General features: G+C 43.3%; 2 protein-coding genes across 4 annotated transcripts in view; one reads left to right on the forward strand and one right to left on the reverse strand.

The window, feature by feature from the left end:
• The window catches only part of HSPA14 (heat shock protein family A (Hsp70) member 14), a 35,882-nt gene extending 34,481 nt beyond the window's left edge, over positions 1-1,401 (reverse strand). Inside the window, exon 1 of one of the 2 annotated variants that reach the window (XR_008660653.2) lies at positions 768-1,034. Coding sequence is in view for 1 of the 2 variants with exons in the window: in XM_055296525.2 (XP_055152500.1) it covers positions 768-824 (57 nt within the window). In the remaining variant the exon portion in view is untranslated. Of the gene's footprint in view, positions 1-767 lie in introns of both variants that reach the window. The other variant, XM_055296525.2, reaches the window with a different exon arrangement.
• Positions 1,157-20,500, forward strand: CDNF (cerebral dopamine neurotrophic factor). Of its 2 annotated transcripts, none has more exons than XM_055296550.2 (4): positions 1,157-1,405; positions 10,754-10,881; positions 13,216-13,357; positions 18,711-20,500. In XM_055296550.2, exons 1-4 carry the CDS (start codon positions 1,291-1,293, stop codon positions 18,887-18,889), a joined length of 564 nt encoding a protein of 187 aa, XP_055152525.1. In that variant the 5' UTR covers positions 1,157-1,290; the 3' UTR covers positions 18,890-20,500. The 2 variants fall into 2 exon arrangements, with proteins under 2 accessions (XP_055152525.1, XP_063466163.1); XM_063610093.1 differs by having other exon boundaries at positions 1,165-1,405; positions 13,216-13,384.
• Positions 20,501-21,540: the final 1,040 nt, after the last annotated feature.

Here is a 21,540-nt window from a genome sequence, read left to right on the forward strand (position 1 = left end):
GACATTTAAACGTGGGACTAGTGGCAACGGAGTTCATGATTACCGTTCCTTCTGCCTCCCCACTGATGAGAGAAAGGCCGCAAGTCCTGTCAAGCTCTCGCTTCCAGAAAGGCCACCTCTGTAGAGCACGCACAATCAACTGGCTTCACAGCCTGGCAGCTTTGCGGGACCATCAGCTCCAGCTCGACTGCAGCCTCCCCGCCCCTTCGGGACCTAGACGTTCGGGCCCAGGTCAGCGCGTCCTGCGGCCCTGCTGTCCCAGAGAACACCGCCTCCAAGTACCTCGCAGCCACAACTTTCCCAGGACCTCCCACCCGCGGGAATCCTGAGGCCCTGACGTCAGCGAGACCCCTTCCGGCATCCAGAGGCCAGGACGTCCCCGTGACCTCCCCCAAAATGCTCGCAGCCCCGCCGTCCCCGGGACCCCCCGGGACACCCAGCGGCCCCGCCGTCTCCGGGACCTCCCGGGCATCCTGCAGCTACGTCGTCCCTGGGACCCCTCCGGGCATCCCGCCGCCATGACGCCCCTGGGACCCCACGCGTCTACATCGCCGCCAGCCTCCGCCGCGGAGTAGAGGACTTTCCGGAGGAATCGCCAGGGGCGAGGCCGGGCCCGCCCGGCCCTTCGCTCCGGAGTGTCCTCGCGGCAACGCCACTCCACGACATCCCTAGGCGAGCGACACGCCGCTCTCAAGCCTGTGGATGACCCAGTGCCAGAGAACCGGGTGGCCGTCATGAAGCCCTAGCCCAGCTCCGCAGCCCCTCACCTTATAGACGGCCACACAGGCTGAGGTGCAGCCCAGGTGAACTCCGATGGCCGCCATGAGGCAGCAGGGACGGCGGCGGCAGGAATGAGGGGGTCCCCCAACAGCAACAGCTACCGGCCGCCCAACGGCCCCATCAGGCACCGCGGAGCTTCACGTTCCCGCCCGCCCCCTGCGTCCGGTCCGCCGCGACAGCCTTCCGCGTCGCCGCCAATCAGCGTGAAGATTCTGCCTTTCTTCTCGCGCAGGCAGAGAGCAGCTTCTGCGCGTCTCTCCGCGCTCCCAGGGAACTGCACGGTGCGCACGCGCAACCGGGGAGGGACGGCAAAAAGGCTCCTACACTCCGCCCCCTTCCTGTCCCTTCCTTGAGAGCCAATGGAAACTCTCAGTTCAGTTGCGTCATTTGTCCTGGCAACTGCCGGCAGATTCTTTCCAACCTCGAATTCTACTCAGCTTGCTTCGGCAACTTGGTGGGCGGTGGGCGGTGGGCGCGGGTGGCGGAGGCGATTGAAGCTGCTGGCCCAGCATGTGGTGCACGAGCCCAGTTGCTGTGGTGGCCTTTTGCACCGGGCTTTGGGTCTCTCACCCGGTGCTGACGCAGGGCCAGGAGGCCGGGGGACGGCCGGGGGCCGACTGTGAAGGTGAGCGGTGTGACACCTGCTTGCATGGCGGCGGCCCCGCGCTGCAGCGCAGCAGCTGTTGGCTTTGGCTTCTCCTGGCCCTGGCTATAAATAACATTTCGCCCAGGAAATGCAGGCCCTGTCCCTCGTTTTAGATCGCCCAAGCCCAGCTCGAGTAGAAGCTCAAGCCGGGCCTGGTGGCAACGTGAGGCCACGTTGTGGTTTTGCTGTGAATATTAAACTTCAGCAGTAAAAGCTGGTGGGTTTGTATGTGGATTAGAGTTTGTGCAAAGACTGCTAGATTCAGATGATACTGGCGCCAGATTGATTCTGCTGCTTCCAACCAGCAAGATTTGCCTCCCCTTGCACAGAAGACGTCTTTCAAGTCCAAGCTAGTTGGTGACTCCGAAAAGGAAAACAAAACATGGCATTGAGTTGAGTGGCTTAAATCAGAGGACATAGCTAATATTTGTTAGGACTCTATAGGTGAAAGTTGCTTTGCAAAGGAGTACACTGACTCCTTGGGAAAGAGAGGAATACAAAAGAGTGATTCCTTTTTGTTCACGGTATCTCAGCTGTGAACTCGCAGTCAGAATACGTGAGTCTGTATCCCACCAAGTCCCCTAGCTCTGAGACTTTGGTTTTTGCAAAATCAGCGTACTTCACTTTAGAGATCTGTTAGCAAAGGCAAAGAAGGTAAGTGGCTATGCTAGCCCCCTCCTTCTGGACTCCTGTAGCGCTCACTCCATGTTTTACTGAAAATAATTAGTTTAAATGTATATACCCTGAGCTGGAAAATATATCCCTAGTGAACAGGAAATTGTAGGTTCATCATATATGTTGAGTGAATGGATGGGTATAGTCATACTAAAGTTGTGTTTTTGTTTTTTTTTGTTTTGTTTTTGTTTTTGTTTTGAGACAGTCTCACTGTGTTGCCCAGACCGGAGTACAGTGGCACAATCTTGGCTCACTGCAGCCTCCACCATCGGGTTCCAGCGATTCCCCTGCCTCAGCCTCCCAAGTAGCCCAGCTTTCTGTCAGCTCTGCAATAATTAAGCTTTTCTCCAGAAATTTAAAATGTCTACATGATGTTATTACTCAATATAAAGATATTTGTTTAGCTAAGTTATAATTTTGCTCCAAACCATGCTATAATTGTGTCCTATACTTTTAAAGCAGACTTTGTGAGGCAAAGACAATTGATTTGATGACTCATCTGGGGCTCTCACTTATAAACATTTCAAGAGAGACAGCATCTGGATTAATTAAATGGGAAGCTTATGCTGTCTGTCCTAAATTTATTACAGCATGCTGTGATTATTAACTTGTATGTCTGACTAACCTGTGTATATATTTCATTTGTTAGGTAAAGAAGCTGTGTAATCGCAGAGGAAGGACATAACAGTTTGGTAACTAAAAGAACTAGATTCTGCATCCAGCTCTATTACTGCTTATGAGTGATCCTCCCTCCTCAGCCTCCTTTCTTATTTACAGCTTAATTTCTTCTCAATGTATAAGATTAAAATGCCATATTATATATACTCTAGTGCGAAGATAAAAAAAACTAAATGGTTCCTGAGCCATCTCGGACCTATTGATATGTTTTGTTACATTTACAAAATATTTTGAAAAAAATTAAATTCACTGGGTACATTTTAAAATTGGGAAATTTTATGTAAAAATTCATATTTCTGGCTTTTCTCAAAAAACCAGATGACCTGGCAAGATTGGCCCTTATGGCCATATAGTAGAATTGGCTATTGGCTGCTCTTTTTAGAAAGGACTTGGGTTTTGAGTTGTTTGCTGCCCCTACTCCGCCCCCGATTAAAATTGCTTAACTCTTCTTTTTCCTTGCCTGGCACCTGTAGGTATTCAAGTTTGTGAGTCCTACATTAGGTAATGTAAGGTTGACTGGAAAAACGTAAATATTTCCAAATCTCTTTTAAAGGATTATATTATGGGACTATTTTAAACAACTTCTTATTTTAAAATAATTATAGATTCACTTATAAAACTCTCTTTAATAAACATAAAAGCACAACATAAATAAAAGAAGTATGGCTATCTGAGGTTATTTTAACAATAAAGACATCCCAGAAAACTTAAGAAGTTACTAATTTGTTGGGACATTTATGGTGAGGTTATTCTCTTCATGTAAGTCCAGAAAATGGGTTTCCTTTCTTACCTTGACTTCTTTGTGGTGTGTGACACCACTGATATCTTTCCCTTTCAGAAACTGTCTTCTCTTCATGGTCATGATACTGCTTTTTTCCTTCCTGTCTCTATGCCCACTTGTCCAATGTGTCTTTGTGGGCTTCTGATCCTCTAGCCATGGCTTAGAATTTTCCAGGGTTCTGCCCTCTGCTCTTCTCTCTTCTCAGTCTACACACTCTTCTTGGCAACCCAAACCAAGCTACCTCCAGTCTAATAAATCTCTAACCTTATATCCACTGACCTTTCTAGAGTCTCAGACTTTGCATCCAATTGACTAGTGAACATGCCCTCTTAGATATGGTATACATCAACATCAACACAGTCAAAAAACCAAAGTCATCATCTCCTTCCCTTCTCACTCCCCTAAACCTGTTACTGTCATGCTTACGGTGACAGCATGGGTCAACTACCTGGTCAACTAGCCTAGATTCTAGACTTCTCTTTCCTCCTTACCCCTTACAGCAAACCAATCACCGCATCGTTGAGTCTACCTCCTAACTGGTCCTGCTCCTTTCTCACTCAAGTCTAGGACTTCCTTAGACTTCACCAGTTTTCCCCTCCGCATTGTCAAAACAGCATTCTTCCTGCTACCTGTCTCCCTCCTGTCTAGTCCCCTGGCAGGGCTATCATATTACTTCCTTATTTAGTATCTTTCAGCAATTTCCCAGTTTCCTCCAGGTGCCGCTCCTTTGTTTTCCCACAGTATCTAATACACATCTCATTTTGTTTTGGCCTCCTCTGAAAGTCAAGGCAGTGTTTCTCACCACCTAATTTCCAGCAGCTACCATAGTGCATGCCATATGGTAGGCGCTCAGTTTGTTGAAGAAATGTATGCATGTATGCTGTGATTAAATTTTGGGTATCTTTTAGTGAGTCACATGTAGATCTTGAAAAGGACAAGTTAATGTTCCTAACTTTCATCACCTAGATGATACATTGGCAGAGTGATAGTTGAGGTATAGAAATCATATGAAGGTATACTGTGGGAAATACCATAAGAGCGATGAGGCACTGGAATACTGGGGGTTTCTTTTGTAGGAGACAAGAATTAGAGGTTACTAGGAGACTTTGATGATAGTTTCTCTTTTCTGTTTTTTTTTTTCTTTTTGAGACAGAATCTCACTGTGTCAGCCAGGTTGGAGTACAGTGGAACAGTCTCAGCTCACTGCAACCTCCGTCTTCCGGGCTCAAGTGATCCTCCCTCCTCAGCCTCCTGAGTAGCTGGACTACAGGTGCTTGTCACTACGCCCAGCGAATTTTTTGTATTTTTAATAGAGATGAAGTTTCATTATGTTGCCCAGGCTGGTCTTGAACCCCTGAGCTCAAGTGATCCACCAGCTTTGGCCTCCTAAAGTGCTGAGATTACAAGCATGAACCCCCATGCCTGGCCTGATGATAGTTTCTGCTGACTTGTAGCATTAATCATTACAGCAGGTTTCTGCTTTGCATACTGGATATATTTGCTCATTAAACTCAGCAAAATACATGTTGAGAGGGATCTCATTTTTCTCATTTAACACAGCAGATCCATTACACATTCCTTTTAACACTGTGTTCACTTGCCTTTTGGAATAACACTCAGTCTTTGTTCTTATCCTACTTCACTGGCTGCTCTTTTCAGTCTTTTTCTGGTTGTTTTCCATCTTCCCAATTGCTAAACATTGGAATTTCACAAGGCTGAGACCCAGGACTGTGTCTCTTTTCCATCTCTCCTTACTTTGTGTTCTCATCTCAAAAACACCATTTGAATGTTGATGGCTTCCAGATTTATATAGTCATCCTAGATCTTATACCTGATCTTCACATTTCTATATCTAGCTGCCTTCTCACTGTTTCCAGTTGGATGTTATATTAGTCAAGGTTCTCCAGAGAAATAAAACCAATAGGACCAAACAGAACATATAATCTATATCTATTTATCTTCTTAATATCTATAATATTTATCTATATAAAAAGAGATTTATTATAAGGAATTGGCTCACAAGATTATGAAGGCTGAGAAGTCCAAAATCTGCAGTGTGGGCAAGCAGGCTGGAGACCCAGGAGAGCCTGTGGTACGAATGAAGTCAAGGGAGTCTGCTGGAGAATTCCCCGTTGGTCAGGAAGGCTGGTCTATTTCGTTCTGTTCAGGCCCTCAACTAGTTAGGTAAGGCCCACCTACATTATGGAGGCCAATCTGCCTTACCCAGAGTTCATCAATTTAAGTGTTAATTTCATCATTGCCACATAAAATTAACCATCACAGATGTCTAGAAGCATCTTGAACTTCATATGTCAAGACTGGATTCTGGCCAGGCATGGTGGCTCACGCCTGTAATCCAGCACTTTGGGAGGCTGAGGCAGGCAGATCACCTAAGGTCAGGAGTTAGAGACCAGCCTAGCAAACATAACGAAACCGCATCTCTACTAAAAATACAAAAATTAGCTAGGTATGGTGACATGCGCCTGTAATCCCAGCTACTCAAGAGGCTGAATCCAGGAGTTGGAGGTTACAGTGAGCCTGGGCGACACAGCAAGATTCTGTCTCAAAAAAAAAAAAAAAAAAAAGAAAGAAAGAAAGATTGGATTCCTGCTTGTCACCATAAACTGGCTTCTCCTGCAGTCTTCCTCATTTCAGCAGATGGCAACTCCATGGTTCCAATTTCTTGGCCAAAGTTATTGGGATTATCTTTGATTCCTCTCTCTCTCCCCAACTCTGACACATTACATCTGGCTCATTAGTAAATTCTTTTGGCTCTTCCTTCGAGATATGTCCAGAGTGTAACCACTTCTCATGACTGCTGTAGCTATTACCCTGCTCTAAGAGATGCAACTATTTTGAGAACCTCTAAACTGGTCAGCTGTTCTCCCTGCTTTCTTTTCTGCTTCCTTGTAATCCATTCTTCAGACAGCCTTCAGAGACATCCTTTATGAATCATGTCGGACCATAGCTCTTCTCTACTCAAAACCTTAAATGGCTTCCCTTCTCAGAGTGACATCCAGAGACCTTACCAAGCTTGAAAGGCCCTGGATGCCCCAGCATGCTGCTGCCTATTTGATCTCATTTGCTACACACCTCCCTCTTGCTCCCTCTACTTTAGCCACATTGGCCTTCTGGCTGTTCCTTGAAGCCACCAAGGACACTCCTGCATTTGAGCCTTGGTACTTGCTGTTCCTTCTGCCTGCGGAGTTCTTCCTCAAGTCATCCACTTAAATTGTTCTTCCACTTCCTTCAGGTGTCTGCTTGAATATTACTTTATCTAAGAGATCTTTCCTAACCAATCCATTAAGAATCATACTATTACCTTGTCACCCTCCATCCTCCTTACCATGTTTATTTTTCTTCTTTGCTACCTATACCTTTACTTCTTCTGTCGGATGTAACTCTCAATGGCAAGGTCTTTGTTTTCTTCATTACTGAATCTTAGGAACCTAGAATACTGTTTTGCACTTACTAGTCGCTTAATAAATATTTGTTAAAAACATGAATAACTGGCTATTATGTTTAGTATTCTGTTCATGTTGATAGCATTAGAAATAAAAATATATGGGCTAGGCACGGTGGCTCATGCCTGTAATCCCAGCACTTTGGGAGGCCAAGGTGGGCAGATCACCAGGTGAGGAGATCGAGACTGTCCTGGCCAACATGGTGAAACCCCATCTCTACTAAAAATACAAAAAATTAGCTGGGCGTGGTGGCACACACCAGTAGTCCCAGCTACTCAGGAGGCTGAGGTAGGAGAATTGCTTGAACCCAGAAGGTGGAGGTTGCAGTGAGCCGAGATTGCACCACTGCACTCTAGCCTAGGCAACAGAGTGAGACTCCGTCTTGAAAAAAAAAAAATATATATATATATGTGTGTGTGTGTGTGTGTGTGTGTATATATGTATTATATATGTGTATATGTGTATTTTATATATATGTATATATAGTATATATATGTGTGTATACGTATATATAGTATATATATGTGTGTATACATATATATATATGACTTTAAGCTCTAAAAGATGACATGATTGGCTAGTCATCTAAAAACAACTGAAAATACTGGATAAAATAAAAATGTGAAAATGTTGTAAAGTGTGAGTTGGGAAGGCATACCCAGAAGCCAACCACAGAGGGGAAGTGGGAGTCCAGGGGGTTGAAGGGGGCACTGAAGCTGGCTTTACCTTGGAGCATTTGTTAGCCAGGTGATCTGAATTAAAGTTTTCATGGTTTTGGCTAAATGAACACAAGTCCCAGGCATTTCCAAGTTAGGAGAGTGAGAGCAGATCCTCTCCCAACTAAGTCAGGGCCCCAAACACCTAGCCCTTCATTATAAAGGATGAACTGAAAATAACTACAACCTATTTCCATCTTTAGAGACTAAAAGAAATGGTTTAACTTGAACTTTTTTACTGAGTAAAAGGAAAAACAAAACTGTTTCTTGATAACTCATAGTTACAGGCTCGTGCACATAGGTAGGGGTTGAAGGCCCCATTCACACTGCTAGGATGATCTGAAACATCTTGAACTGATAATTTAGTTAAAAGTTATTTTAAGTAGATCATACCCTCAGGAATCAGCAAATGTGAGTCTTGTTTTTGTTTTTGTCTTGTTTTGTTTTTTGAGACAGAGTTTCACTCTTGTCGCCCAGACTGGAGTATAATGGTAAGATCTCGGCTCACTGCAACCTCCGCCTCCCGGGTTCAAGCATTTCTCCTGCCTCAGCCTCCCAAGTAGCTGGGATTACAGGCACCCGCCACCACTCCTGGCTAATTTTTGTATTTTTAGTAGAGATGGGGTTTCATCATGTTGGCCAGGTTGGTCTCGAACTCCTGACCTCAGGTGATCCACTCACCTCGGCCTACCAAAGTGCTGGGATTACAGGCATAAGCCACCGCACCCAGCCAGCAAATGTGAGTCTTACTTACAGGAACCCACATTCAACCTAGTCCTCAAAGAATTCATACAGTTAAAATTCTAAGAAATAGAGCTCCCACTTAGAAAAGTCATGAACCCCTAGGGAAGAAGGGCACAGTAAGTGATAGCCAGCTGGAACAAAAAACAGAAGAGGCACACCCCTGCAGTGGCTTCAGGTATTGGAATAATCAGGCATAGAAGTTATGTTTTTTTGTTTAAAGAAACATAGAACATAAACCTAACCTATCCCTACCCATAGGGGACTATAAGGAAATTTACCTTGACACTGAGCAAAGTAGAAAAAAGAAAAAATATATATCTCTGAGAGATGATAACAACAAAATGTCCCTCACTTGTATTGGCAGCCAAAATTCACATCAGGGGCCCAAAAACTTCAGGCTATATATTTAGTTTAAAGCAGTGCCTGGCTAGTTGCCCTTAGGCCCTGAGAAATACAAATCCAAATCCTTACTGGAAATAATGCTCCTTCATCTCAGGCTTCAGACAGTCTTCACAAATAAGTTTTGAGGCGTCTGAGTATCGTGTAGTGCAAAATAAGCAAGCACACAAAGAAACAAGGCACCAGGAACAAGAACCTGTGGAAACAACAACAAATAGAAACGTACTCTGGGCCTGATGCAGTGGCTCACGCCTGTAATCCCAGCAGTTTGGGAGGCCGAGATGGGCGGATCACTTGAGGTCAGGAGTTTGAGACCAGCCTGGCCAACATGGTGAAACCTTGTATCTACTGAAAATATAAAAATTAGCCAGGTGTGGTGGCGGGCGCCTATAATCCCAGCTACCTGGGGGACTGAGGCAGGAGAATCACTTGAGCCAGCGAGGCAGAGGTTGCAGAGAGTTGAGATTGCGCCATTGCACTTAAGCCTGGGCAACAGAGCGAGACTTCGTCTCAAAAAAAAACGAACAAAACTCTGAAGACTTCAGATATTGAAATTTTCAGACACAGATCATAATTAAGTTTAGTGTGCTTAAAGATACAAAAAACAAACTTGAAAATATCTTCAAGATACAAGGAACTAGAAGAAATGACCTGACGAGCCTCCCATTTTAGCCTCCTCAGTAGCTGGGACCACAGGTGTTTGCAGAGACAGAGTCTCACTGTGTTGCCCAGGCTGGTCTCAAACTCCTGGCCTCAAGAGATCCTCTCACCTTGGCCTCGCAAAGTGTTGGGATTACAGATGTGATCCACCATGCCCAGCCTGGTTTCACTTTAGGCTCATAACGATGGAAATAAAGACTTATGCAGATCACCAAGAGGCTTCATTGAGGATTCTTATTCAGGTTTTTCTCTGTGCTTACAATTATGCTGTCCCAAGATGATAGCCTATAGATCGGTATATTTTATTTTAGGGTTAGCCAAATTTTGTGGAAAAGTTATCATTTTAGGTAGAACTTCGTTCCAATGATTGATTCAATAAGCTGATACGGCGTGTCCACTGCATTTAGGCCCAATACTAAACTAATAGCAACAGGCCTGAAATCATTCTTTTTATTTATATTTTTTATTTTCTTGAGACAGGGTCTCACTCTTTCACCCAGGCTGGAGTGCAGTGGCTTGATATAGCTCACTGCAGCCTCCATCTGCCGGGCTTAAGTGACCCTCCCACCTCAGCCTCTCGAGTAGCTGAGGCAACAGGCATGCACCACCATGCCTGGTGTTTTTTTTTTTTTTTTTTTAGTAGAGACAGGGTCTCACTATGTTGTCCAGACTGGCTTCAAACTCCTGGGCTCAAGTGATCTTTCTGCTTCTGCCTCCCAAAGTGCTGGGATTACAGGTGTGAGCCACCATGCCTGGCCCACAAATCATTCTTACTTAGCATTGGAATCCACTGTCAGGAAGCATTGACTCATATGGACTTTTTTTGTGTGTGTGTGTGAGACGGAGTCTTGCTCTGTCGCCAGGCTGGAGTGCAATGGTAAGATCTCGGCTCACTGCAACCTCCACCTGCTGGGTTCAAGTGATTCTCCTGCCTCAGCCTCCTGAGTAGCTGGGACTACAGGCACGTGCCACCATGCCTGGCTAATTTTTTGTATTTTAGTAGAGATGGGATTTCACCATGTTGACCGGGATGGTCTCGATCTCCTGGCCTTGTGATCTGCCCATCTCAGCCTCTCAAAGTGCTAGGATTACAGGCATGAGCCACCATGCCCGGCCCCATATAGACTTTTAAATGTGGTTAGTGGGTCATACGCATAGGTGTGGTAGTGGTTAAGTTGTGCATGCAGACATATTTATTTGTTCCTTCCAGTATGTAAAGAATTCTTGAACCGATTCTACAAGTCATTGATAGACAGAGGAGTTAACTTTTCGCTGAACACTATAGAGAAAGAATTGATCAGCTTTTGCTTGGACACCAAAGGAAAAGAAAACCGCCTGGTATGATAAATTTCACCTTTCATTTTCCCCATGTGCTTGAAGAATACTGCTAATAGTTTCATTTCTTAGACGTGATGTCCTCCTACTTATATGTTTGCCTCAAGTATGTCCATTGTAGAGCACGCAGCAAGCAGAAATCCATCTTCCAGTGACATGTAGTTCTGCGTGTTTTCATCCAGAATATTTCCAGTGTTACTTTACTTTCTGAGTACACCACAGACGACCAATTCTATGTTTTCTTTTTTCTTTTTTTTTGAGACAGAGTCTTGCTCTGTTGCCCAGGCTAGAGTGCAGTATCACCATCTCAGCTCACTGCAACCTCTGCCTCCTGGGTTCAAGGCATTCTTATGCCTCAGCCTCCCGAGTAGCTAGGATTACAGGTGTGCACCACCACACTCTGCTAATTATGTATTTTTAGTAGAGACAGGGATTCACCATGTTGGCCAGGGTGGTCTTGAACTTCTGACCTCAGGTGATCCACCTGCCTCAGCCTCCCAAAGTGCTGGGATTACAAGAATGAGCTACCATGCCCAGCTCAATTCTGTGTTTTCTTAAATGAAATTATGAAACTGAATTCCCAATAAGAATTTAGCATCCTAAGAGTGGGTGGGCTTTCCGTTTCTTACCAAGACAATCAAACATCAAAATATTTTACATTATTATTTATACATAATTAATGAAGTATTTATATTTTCTTCTAATCTCATTAATATGGTGTTTCCTAGGTATACACATATGGCTTGTTTCAATATACTGTTTTATATCACTTAAGACAATTTGGGGCCAATTCCTTTTTGCCTAAAATTGTCAGATTGTCAGTTACATCTGCATGTTGGCTATTCACCATGGCCATGTTGTAAAGCTCATGCCATTTATCCGTATCATTAAGGTCTATCTATCTATATTTTTTTGAGACAGGGTCTCCCTCTGTCACCCAGGCTGGAGTCCCAGTGATCTTTGCTCACTGGAACTTCAACCTCCCAGGTTCAAGTGATCCTTCCACCTCAGCCTCCCAAGTATCTGGGACTAAGGCACACACCACCATGCCTAGTTAATTTTTGGATTTTTTTTTTTTTTTTTGTAGAGACGGGGTTTTGGCTATGTAGCCCAGGCTGATCTCGAACTCCTGAGCTCAAGCGATTCACCCGCCTTGGCCTCCCAAAGTGCTGGGATTACAGGTGTGAGCCACTGTGCCCAGCCAACGTTTATATTTTTAAATGTCAAATTCTGAAGTCAGGGAACTTGAATGTCAGAATTGCCTGATGGGAAAAGACATGGGCTCTAGAGCCAAAGTGCTGGGTTTTATAATTCTATCTCTTCTATTGCTAGATGGGGGGACCTTCACTTGGCTTGGGTATAAAATACAGATAATAATAGTACTTATTTCACAGGATTGTTATGAGGCATAAATAAGTTAATACCTTTAAAGCACTGAGAGCAGCACCTGGCACAGAGAAAACACTTAGTGTCAGCTCTTCTCATTACTCTTTTAACACCATGTGAATTGTAGGGCACATCTAATTAGGATGATCATGAGAATGGAGTCACTTGTTTCCTGGTGGCTTACTCAGCAGGTTAACCTCTTTCTTTCTTCTTCTTCTTTTTCTTCTTCTTCTTCTTCTTCTTCTTCTTCTTCTTCTTCTTCTTCTTCTTCTTCTTCTTCTTCTTCTTCTTCTTCTTCTTCCTCTTCTTCTTCCTCTTCTTCTTCCTCTTCTTTCTTCTTCTTCCTCTTCCTCTTCTTCTTCTCTTCTTCTCTTCTTCTCTTCTTCTTCTTCTTCTTCTTCTTCTTCTTCTTCTTCTTCTTCTCTTCTTCTTCCTTTCTTCCTTAGCCTCCTCCTCCTCTTCTTCCTCTTCCTCCTCCTCTTCCTCTTCCTCCTCTTCCTTTTCTTTCTTACTCTTCTTCTTCTTCTTCTTCCTCTTCTCCTCCTCCTGCTACTCCTCCTCCTGCTTCTTCTGCTCCTGCTGCTGCTGCTTCTGCTTCTTCTCCTTCTCCTTCTTTTCTTCTTCTTCTTTTTTTTTGAGATGGAGTCTCACTCTGTCGCCCAGGCTGGAGTGCCCTGGCACGATCTCGGCTCACTGCAACCTCCACCTCCTTGGTTCAAGCAAGCACACCTGGCTAATTTTTGTAGTTTTAGTAGAGATGGGGTTTCACCATGTTGGCCAGGATGGTCTCGAACTCCTGACCTCAAATGAGCTGCCCTCCTCAACCTCCCAAAGTGCTGGGATTACAGATGTGAGCCACCATGTCCAGCCTACCTCTTTCTTACTTTTTGATACCGTATTCCTTGCTGTCTTCATTGTCTGGAACACTCAATTCTCTTCATTTCCCTTCAGTGCTATTATCTAGGAGCCACAAAAGACGCAGCCACAAAGATCCTAAGTGAAGTCACGCGCCCAATGAGTGTGCATATGCCTGCAATGAAGATTTGTGAGAAGCTGAAGAAGTTGGATAGCCAGATCTGTGAGCTGAAATATGGTATAACACAGCCCCGTGTTTTTCTCAGTAGGTCCAATGGATTCCCAAACCTCTAAAGTTGGGGCCATGTCTTCTAAAAATTCAGTGTTAAAAGGAAAGAAATTCCCCACTCATCAGTAAGTTGCTGGGCTAATGAATGGTACCTATGGGCGTTTGAGTTTCATTGAGGGAAGACAAATAAATAGTACAGGCATAATCAGCATTAGGTTAAAATTGCCAACGAGGCCTGGCACGCTGGCTCAGGCCTTTCATCCCAGCACTTTGGGAGGCCGAGATGGGCGGATTGCAAGGTCAGGAGTTCAAGACCAGCCAGGCCAATATGGTGAAACCCTGTCTCTACTAAAAAATTACAAAAAAAATTAGCCAGGCATGGTGGTGGGCGGCTGTAGTCCCACCTACTCGGGAGGCTGAGGCAGGAGAATCGCCTGAACCCAGGAGGCAGAGGTTGCAATGAGCTGAGATCCCTCCACTGCACTCCAGCCTGGGTGACAGAGCAAGACTCTGTCTTAACAAAAAAAAAAAATTGCCACTGAAATCATAGAGTTTAGACTCCTAACACACCAAGACAATGCCAGATATGTATGTCAGGAAAAATATCAACATATAAAGAGAGCAGCTACTCCTGGTGATTTAGATCTTGGTAATCTATTAAAACAAAACTGGTACCTATTCAAAGATGATACAAGGACTTTGAAGATGTAAAGATGACTATGACTTCCTTCCTAGGCAGAGCTACCGTTCTGCCAGCTTTAAATTTTAGGAAATTGGTTACTCACATCAAATCAGGTTTTCCCTGGTGGTAAAATAGCTTATCAGAGGGTGCCCAAAACAAACAGCAAGAAAACGAAGGAGATGTCCTATTTTTTTTCTTTTTCTTTTTTTTTTTTTGAGATGAAGTCTCGCTCTGTCACCCGGGCTGGAGTGCAGTGGTGCGATCTTGGCTCACTGCAACCTCTGCCTCGTGGGTTCAAGCGATTCTCCTGCCTCAGCCTCCCGAGTAGCTGGGACTGCAGGCACGCACCACCATGCCTGGCTAATTTTTGTATTTTTATTAGAGACGAGGTTTCACCATGTTGGCCAGGCTGGTCTTGAACTCCTGACCTCAGGTGATCCATCTGCCTTGGCCTCTCAAAGTGCTGGGATTACAGGCATAAGCCACCATGCCCGGACAGGAGATGTCCTATTTTAAAACGTTATTCTTGGCCCCATGCATTTCACATGGATAGATCTTTTATCATGATTTGTATCTGGGCTAGACATTTGGGTAGATGGAGTAGGTATCTTAAAAGGATGGGGAATTCCTTCCTCAGCCTATCCTTGACACCTGAAATCCCACTCATTCCTTTTGCTTAGGTCATTGTTTTGCGTACATTACATATCCAGTGTAGTACTATCAACTACCTAAGTAATTAGCATCCACCTCTAAGTTATTTTAGTCTTATTTTCCAACACAGCCGTGTAATAGTCCTATGCACCATAGCCACATAGCTAGCTTTAAGTAGGTTTAAGGTTGAAAGTTTCCGAAGACAACCTATTTCTCAACTTGCAAAGCACAAGCCCTAACTTTCAGGGTAGTTACTAGAGTAGGCATCCCTTTTTTATTGGCTTCCAAGCCATGAAATAGGGGCAGAAATCACTGAGTCCATATAAACAATATTCACAAACCTGGCTGGGCGCGGCGGCTCACACTTGTAACCTCAGCACTTTGGGAGGCCAAGAAAGGCGGATCTTTTGAGCCCAGGAGTTCAAGACCAACCTGGGCAACATAGTGAAACCCTGTCTCTACAAAAATACAAAAATTAGCCAGGTGTGGTGTTGAGCGCTTGTAGTCCTAACTACTCAGGAGACTGAGGTGAGAGGATCACCTGAGCCTGGGAGGTCAAGACTCTGGTGAGCTGTAATTTTTTTCACTGTACTCCAGCCTGAGTGACAGAGTGAAACCCCATCTGAAAAATAAATAGATAAAAATAAATAAAAGCCAATATCACAAACCTCTTTTGATTTTTTTAATTCAACAATTTTGTTGGAATACCTTCTCCTATATCCAAGGGATCTTACAGGGCTCCTTAAACAATAGAAAAACAAATCAGATTATTATTGAGACGAAATGACTATCTAATGTTTTGGCGATGCTGGCCACTAGAGGCCCTTGGGGAGCTATGCACTAGTTTTAATCTTTGTGTGGACCTTTACTTTGGAGTTTTTGGGCATCACAGAGGTTTTCCTCTTTTTAAAATTAATGCCAGATACCAAGTTCTCTAGAAAAACTCAAACTACTGACATTTACAAAAAAAAGTATTTTTCTCCTTCAGCCTCTTATCTTGAATAGACCAATAGTTCTTAATTATCCTCCCCAGCTATTGTTAGCAGGAAAGATAAGATTAAACAGGGACCTTTGTGCTATGGGAGATTAATAATTTGGGCTATACAAGTTTCTACTTTAAAAAGTATTCTGTCAAATCAGCCATGAAATTAACAAGCAAGATAAGCGTGGAGTTGGAGTATGTTTTCAATTGTGAAGGTGCCGTTTGGTTTTTGACCTGAAAGAATGCTTTCATTTGCTTGCTTTGCGTTTAAAAAGGATAGGGAATTACTATAAAAATTTAAGGGTTCTCTGGAGCACAGTGTATAGCTGACCCTCCAAATACAAAAGTCTTTTAACATCCAGCTTTTAAATTAGAACAGAGTTACCGGAAGGTTTTGACAAATAATTTGACAAATATTAGGTTTTTAATGTTTTTAAATGTTGTGTTCTACTACTCAGAGGTCAAAAAGAGAAAGAACTTTCAAGAGAAGTCAAGCTGAAAAAATTCTAGGCTGCAACTAGTTGTTTAATAAATAAACTTAAATGTTGTATTCATTATCAAAGTGAACACCGGACAAGCGGGGAGGGGCAAAAGACACTTTTTTTTTTTTACAGTCTCGCTCTGTTGCCCATGCTGAAGTGCAGTGGCATGATCTCTGCTTACTGCAACCTCAGCCTCCTGGGTTCAAGAGATTCTCCTGCCTCAGCCTCCTGAGTTGCTGGGATTACAGGTGTGTGCCCCCACGCCCGTCTAGACTTTCTTTTGAAAGAGGAAAAGTACCTCTTTCTGATAGGAAAATTATAATTATTGGTATATTGCAGATGAGCTTATTATTTTGTCTATTTTGGGCTTTTTTCAATCTTTTCAGCAATTGAGAAGTAGCTGAGTTCTTGATATTTTCTGCACATAATCTATAAACAGGGAAATAGTAGTCTTGCTAGAAGAGGTTAGATGTTGGTGACAAGTATCATTGGCAAGAATTTTAGAAGCCAGGTTGGCTGGCACCAAAGCACTAGCATTGGAGAAGTGGGAATAACACAAAGGGCTGTACATGCTGTGATAATTTAGCAACCTAATCCCAGTAGGGGCCAGGCATCAGGTGAGTTTCAAAACAGAGATCCCAAACAATTAAGGTTCAGCGAGAATATTCCTAATTTTATTCACGTGTTTGCATTTCTTTACATTTTTATTTAAAACCCAATAGTGCTTTGTCATGTATATATGCTCATTTGCTTTGCCGAAGATACATCTTCCTAGCAAAAGCGAACCACAACTTTTTGCTGGTTAATTACAATCTATGGCTTTCAAGTTGGCCACAAACCAAGGCCATCCCAAAGGAACTGATTGCCTTTTGTATAAGAGTTTCCTTCTTGTTACCTTAACAGCAGCAATTTGGATACAGTGCTATTTGTTTTAGGAATACTGATCTTGAGAATGCTCCAAATGGTAGTAAACATTGTGGAACTACATAGGCCCTTAGTTTTGAAGCAAGTATAATCTCTTGGAAAGAAAGTCAAATTAAAAACACAAATTATCCCAATAACTTTGTATACACCGTTGTCCTTCAGTACCTGTGCAGGAGGGGTTCTGGGACCGTACTCAGACACTAAAATCCTGATGCTTAAATGTTTGCATATAACCCATGCGCATCTTCCCTCCTGTATACTCTAAATCATCTCTAGATTACTTATAATACTTAATACAATGAAAATGCTATTTGTATTCGTCTGTTCCCGCATTGCTGTAAAGAACTATCGGCCAGGCGCAGTGGCTCACGCCTGTAATCCCAGAACTTTGGGAGGCCGTGGCGGGCGGATCAGTTGAGGTGAGAAGTTCAAGACCAGCTTGGCCAACATGGTGAAACCATGTCTCTACTAAAATACAAAAATTAGCCAGGCATGATGGTGGGTGCCTGTAATCCCAGCTACTTGGGAAGCTGAGACAGGAGAATCGCTTGAACCAGGGAGATGGTGGTTGCAGTGAGCAGAGATCATGCCACTGCACTCCAGCCTGGGTAGCTAAGCGAGACTCCGTCTCAAAAAATAAAAAGAAAAAAAAGAAAAAAAAAAAGAAAAAGAACTATCTAAGACTGGGTAATTTATAAAGAAAAGAGGTTTAATTGGCTCATGGCTCCACAGGCTGTACAGGAAGCATGGCTGGGGAGGCCTCAGGAAACTTACAATCATGGCAGAAGGCAAAGAGGAAGAGGCACGTCTTACATGACTGCAGCAGGAGGAAGAGCGCAAAGGGGGAGGTGCTACACTTTGAAACAACCAGATCCCTTATGAACTCACTCACTATCATGAGAAAAGCTAGGGTGAAGTCCACCCCCATGATCCAATCACCTCCCAACAGGCCCCTCCTCCAACAGCGGGGATTACAATTCCACATGAGATTTAGGTGGAGACACAAATCCAAACCATATCATTGTAAATAGCTGTTATACTGTATTGTTTGTATTTTTTTTTTTTTTTTTTTTTTGAGACAGTCTCAATCTGTTTCCCAGGCTGGAGTGCAGTGGCGTGATCTCGGCTCACTGCAACCTCCATCTCCCAAGTTCCGGAAATTCTCCCGCCTCAGCCTCTCAAGTAGCTGGGATTACAGGCATGCCACCACCATGCCCGGCTAATTTTTTTTTGTTTTTTTTAGTAGAGATGGGGTTTCACCATGTTGGCCAGGCTGGTCTTGAATTCCTGACCTCAGGCAATCCGCCCACCTCCCAAACTGCTGAGATTACAGGCGTGAGCCACCGTGCCCAGCCCTGTTTGTATTTTTTAATTGTTGTAGTGTTATCTTTAATTTGTTTAGAATATTTTTGATCTGCTGTTTGTTGAATCTGCAGATGCAGAACCCACTGATAGACAGGGCTGCTGTACCACATTTTCGTTGGGTGTGTCTTGGTTTCCCTGGAAACTGGAATTGTTCCCTGCCTTGGATCATAGGGTAGTCAGCACCAAGATAAGCAAACTATATGCCTTTTGAAGTGATTCATAGGGATTTTTTTTCCATTTGTTTTGTAATTGGCTTTTTTCCTTTTTGCCATTTAGAAAAAACACTGGACTTGGCATCAGTTGACCTGCGGAAGATGAGAGTGGCAGAGCTGAAGCAGATCCTGCATAGCTGGGGGGAGGAGTGCAGGGCCTGTGCAGAAAAAACTGACTATGTGAATCTCATCCAAGAGCTGGCCCCCAAGTATGCAGCAACACACCCCAAAACAGAGCTCTGATCTCCAACGCCAGCACATTTGTGACTTGTAATTAGAGAGAAAAATGACTCTCTAGGATATGGACATGTTGATTAAGGATAACTGGGAATGCATCATATTTGGTCTCATGCTTTTTGTGTTGGTATTATTCCTCAGAATTTTGTTACGTGGGTTTATGAGTAACACTAATACTACTGATAACTTACATTTGCAATGTACCAAAAGCTAAAAGTTCCTTTCTCATAAGTTTCTTGGAATAACTATGTCAGTTTTCATTGCCTGTCTCCTAAAAGTGACCTACTAACAAATTGATGGAGTAAATTGATTCCAAGAAAGAAGAAGGCATTCAGAGACTCCTCTCTGGATGCAATTTTAGAATATATTGGACTACAACAAAAGACACAACAGTCAGCTTATCTAATGCACAACTTCAATCCCAAATACAGAATCAAAAGTTTTTTTAAAGTAAATTTTCTGTTTTCACTCTACATTGTAGCTCTCTTTGGTATCAGAAATGGTCAGGCAGGAGTACTCGTTTTTCCCATTGGAAGAAAACCCACTTAAACCTACTTAAAGAAAATAGAGAGATCAAGAAACCGTATAAGTATAGCCAATGTTTGGCAATTATATCAACATTTATATTGTTAATTGAACCAAGCTCAAGGTCTTTTTCATTCCTTACAGTCACATATCAGACAAGTTTTTGACAGAAGATTAAAGCATATTAAAAACACTCATAGGCAATTTGGAACTTTACCATTCTTAGTGCTCTTTTATCAGCTTTCAGTTGTAAAATCATTTTTGGTTCCATTTTCTGGCCACATAAGAATAAGAAATCCACAGTAGAAGTGGGTGCCTCTGTGTGGCAGGTACAGCTGGGGAATAATGAAAAAACATTGCCTTGGAACTTTCTGGAGTGATGGGAATGTCCTATATCTTGATTGGCATGGGGATTACATGGGTTAATAAGATTGTCATCTGGTAGAAAAATTAAGATCCAGGCATTTTATTGTATGTACATAATATCTTTAAAAACTGCTGTAGAAAAATTATTTGGAAATTAACTAAAATTAATTAATTCAACACACTTTGTTTGCCAGGCACAGTGGCTCACACCTGTAATCCCAGCACTTTGGGAGGCTGAGGCAGGAGGATTGCCTGAGCCTAGGAGTTAGAGATCAGCCTGAGCAACAGAGTGAGGTTCCGTCTCCACCAAAAATTTTAAAATTAGCTGCGCCTGATAGTGTGTACCTGTAGTCCCAGCTACTCGGGAGGCTGAGGTGGGAGGACTGCTTGAGCCCAGGAGGTGGAGTCTGTAGTGAGCTGTGATCCTGCCACTGCACTACAGCCTGGGCAACAGAGCAAGACCCTACCAGAAATATATGAGAAAACAAACAAAAAAGCCCACCTTGTTCATTCAAAGAATTGCATTTACTGGCTGGGGTTGTTTTCAGGGAGTGGAGGAGACATTTTCAGACTGAAAATATACATCAAAAATATAATTTTTAATTCGAAATGCTGCAGAGGTAAATGAATTTTCAGTTGGGAAGCTGATACGTCAGAGTTAGTGGTTCCTAAGAAAATATATATATGATGTAACTGAAAGGTGAGAATAAAAAAGCTGTGGTGTAATGAATGCTCAAAGTAATTATTGTTTCTGAATTTTGGCAGCTCGATTATCATGTGTAAAGTGTCTACTTTATTTTGAATTATATCTTCAAAAAAACCAAAGTTAGTTTTTGGTTGTTTTTGTTTCTTTGAGACAGTCTCGCTCTGTTGCCCAGGCTGGAATGTAGTGGCACAATCTTAGTTTACTGCAAACTCAGCCTCTCGGGTTCAAGTGATGCTTCTGCCTCACCCTTCAGAGTAGCTGGGATTACAGGCGCCCACCACTATGCCCGGCTAATTTTTTTGTATTTTTAGTAGAGACGGGGTTTTGCTATGTTGGCCAGGCTGGTCTTGAACTCCTGGCCTCAAGCGATCCACCCACCTCAGCCTCCCAAAGTGCTGGGATTACAGGCATGAGCCACCATGCCCGGCCTCTCCAGAGTTTTCTTTCTTAAACTTCTTATAACCTTTATATCTGTTTTTATTTTTGCATTTTGAACCTATCGAGAAATGTGTTGTTTGCAAATATTATGTTTGGTGTCTGACCTCAAAATCGGGTCGCATTTCTATGTCTTTTATTCAGGATACAAATTGAGGTAATAGAAACAGTGCTCAGCCTGTCATTTATATCCATGGTGTTTAGTCTGTTTTTTTTTTTTTTTTCTTCTTTTTTTTTGGACAGAGTCTCACTCTGTCACCCAGGCTAGTATGCAGTGGCGCTATCTCAGTTCACTGCAACCTTCGACTCCCAGGTGCAAGTGATTCTCCTGCCTTAGCCTCTTCAGTAGCTGGGATTACAGGCGTGCACCACCACACCTGGCTAAATTTTGTATTTTTAGTAGAGATGGGGTTTCACCATGTTGGCCAGGGTGGCCTCAAACTCCTGACCTCAAGCGATCCACCCACCTCGTCCTCCCAAAGTGCTAGGATTACAGGCATGAGCCACTGTGCCTGGTCTAGTCTGTTTTTTTGTTTTTTTTTTAAAGAGAATTTACATCAGTGCTTCTCAAACTGCACATACGGTGTTTATCACAGCACAATTCACAATTGCAAAGATATGGAAC

This window comes from Symphalangus syndactylus, chromosome 10 (assembly GCF_028878055.3).
Source record: "Symphalangus syndactylus isolate Jambi chromosome 10, NHGRI_mSymSyn1-v2.1_pri, whole genome shotgun sequence".
NCBI lineage: Eukaryota > Metazoa > Chordata > Mammalia > Primates > Hylobatidae > Symphalangus > Symphalangus syndactylus.

Bases quoted from the DNA above. Each gene is read 5' to 3' on its own strand.
- CDNF (XM_063610093.1), top strand. From the start codon at position 1,291: ATGTGGTGCACGAGCCCAGTTGCTGTGGTGGCCTTTTGCACCGGGCTT. The intron at 1,406-10,753 runs GTGAGCGGTGTG...TGTTCCTTCCAG, and splicing joins GCCGGGGGCCGACTGTGAAG to TATGTAAAGAATTCTTGAAC. The intron at 10,882-13,215 runs GTATGATAAATT...ATTTCCCTTCAG, and splicing joins AAGGAAAAGAAAACCGCCTG to TGCTATTATCTAGGAGCCAC.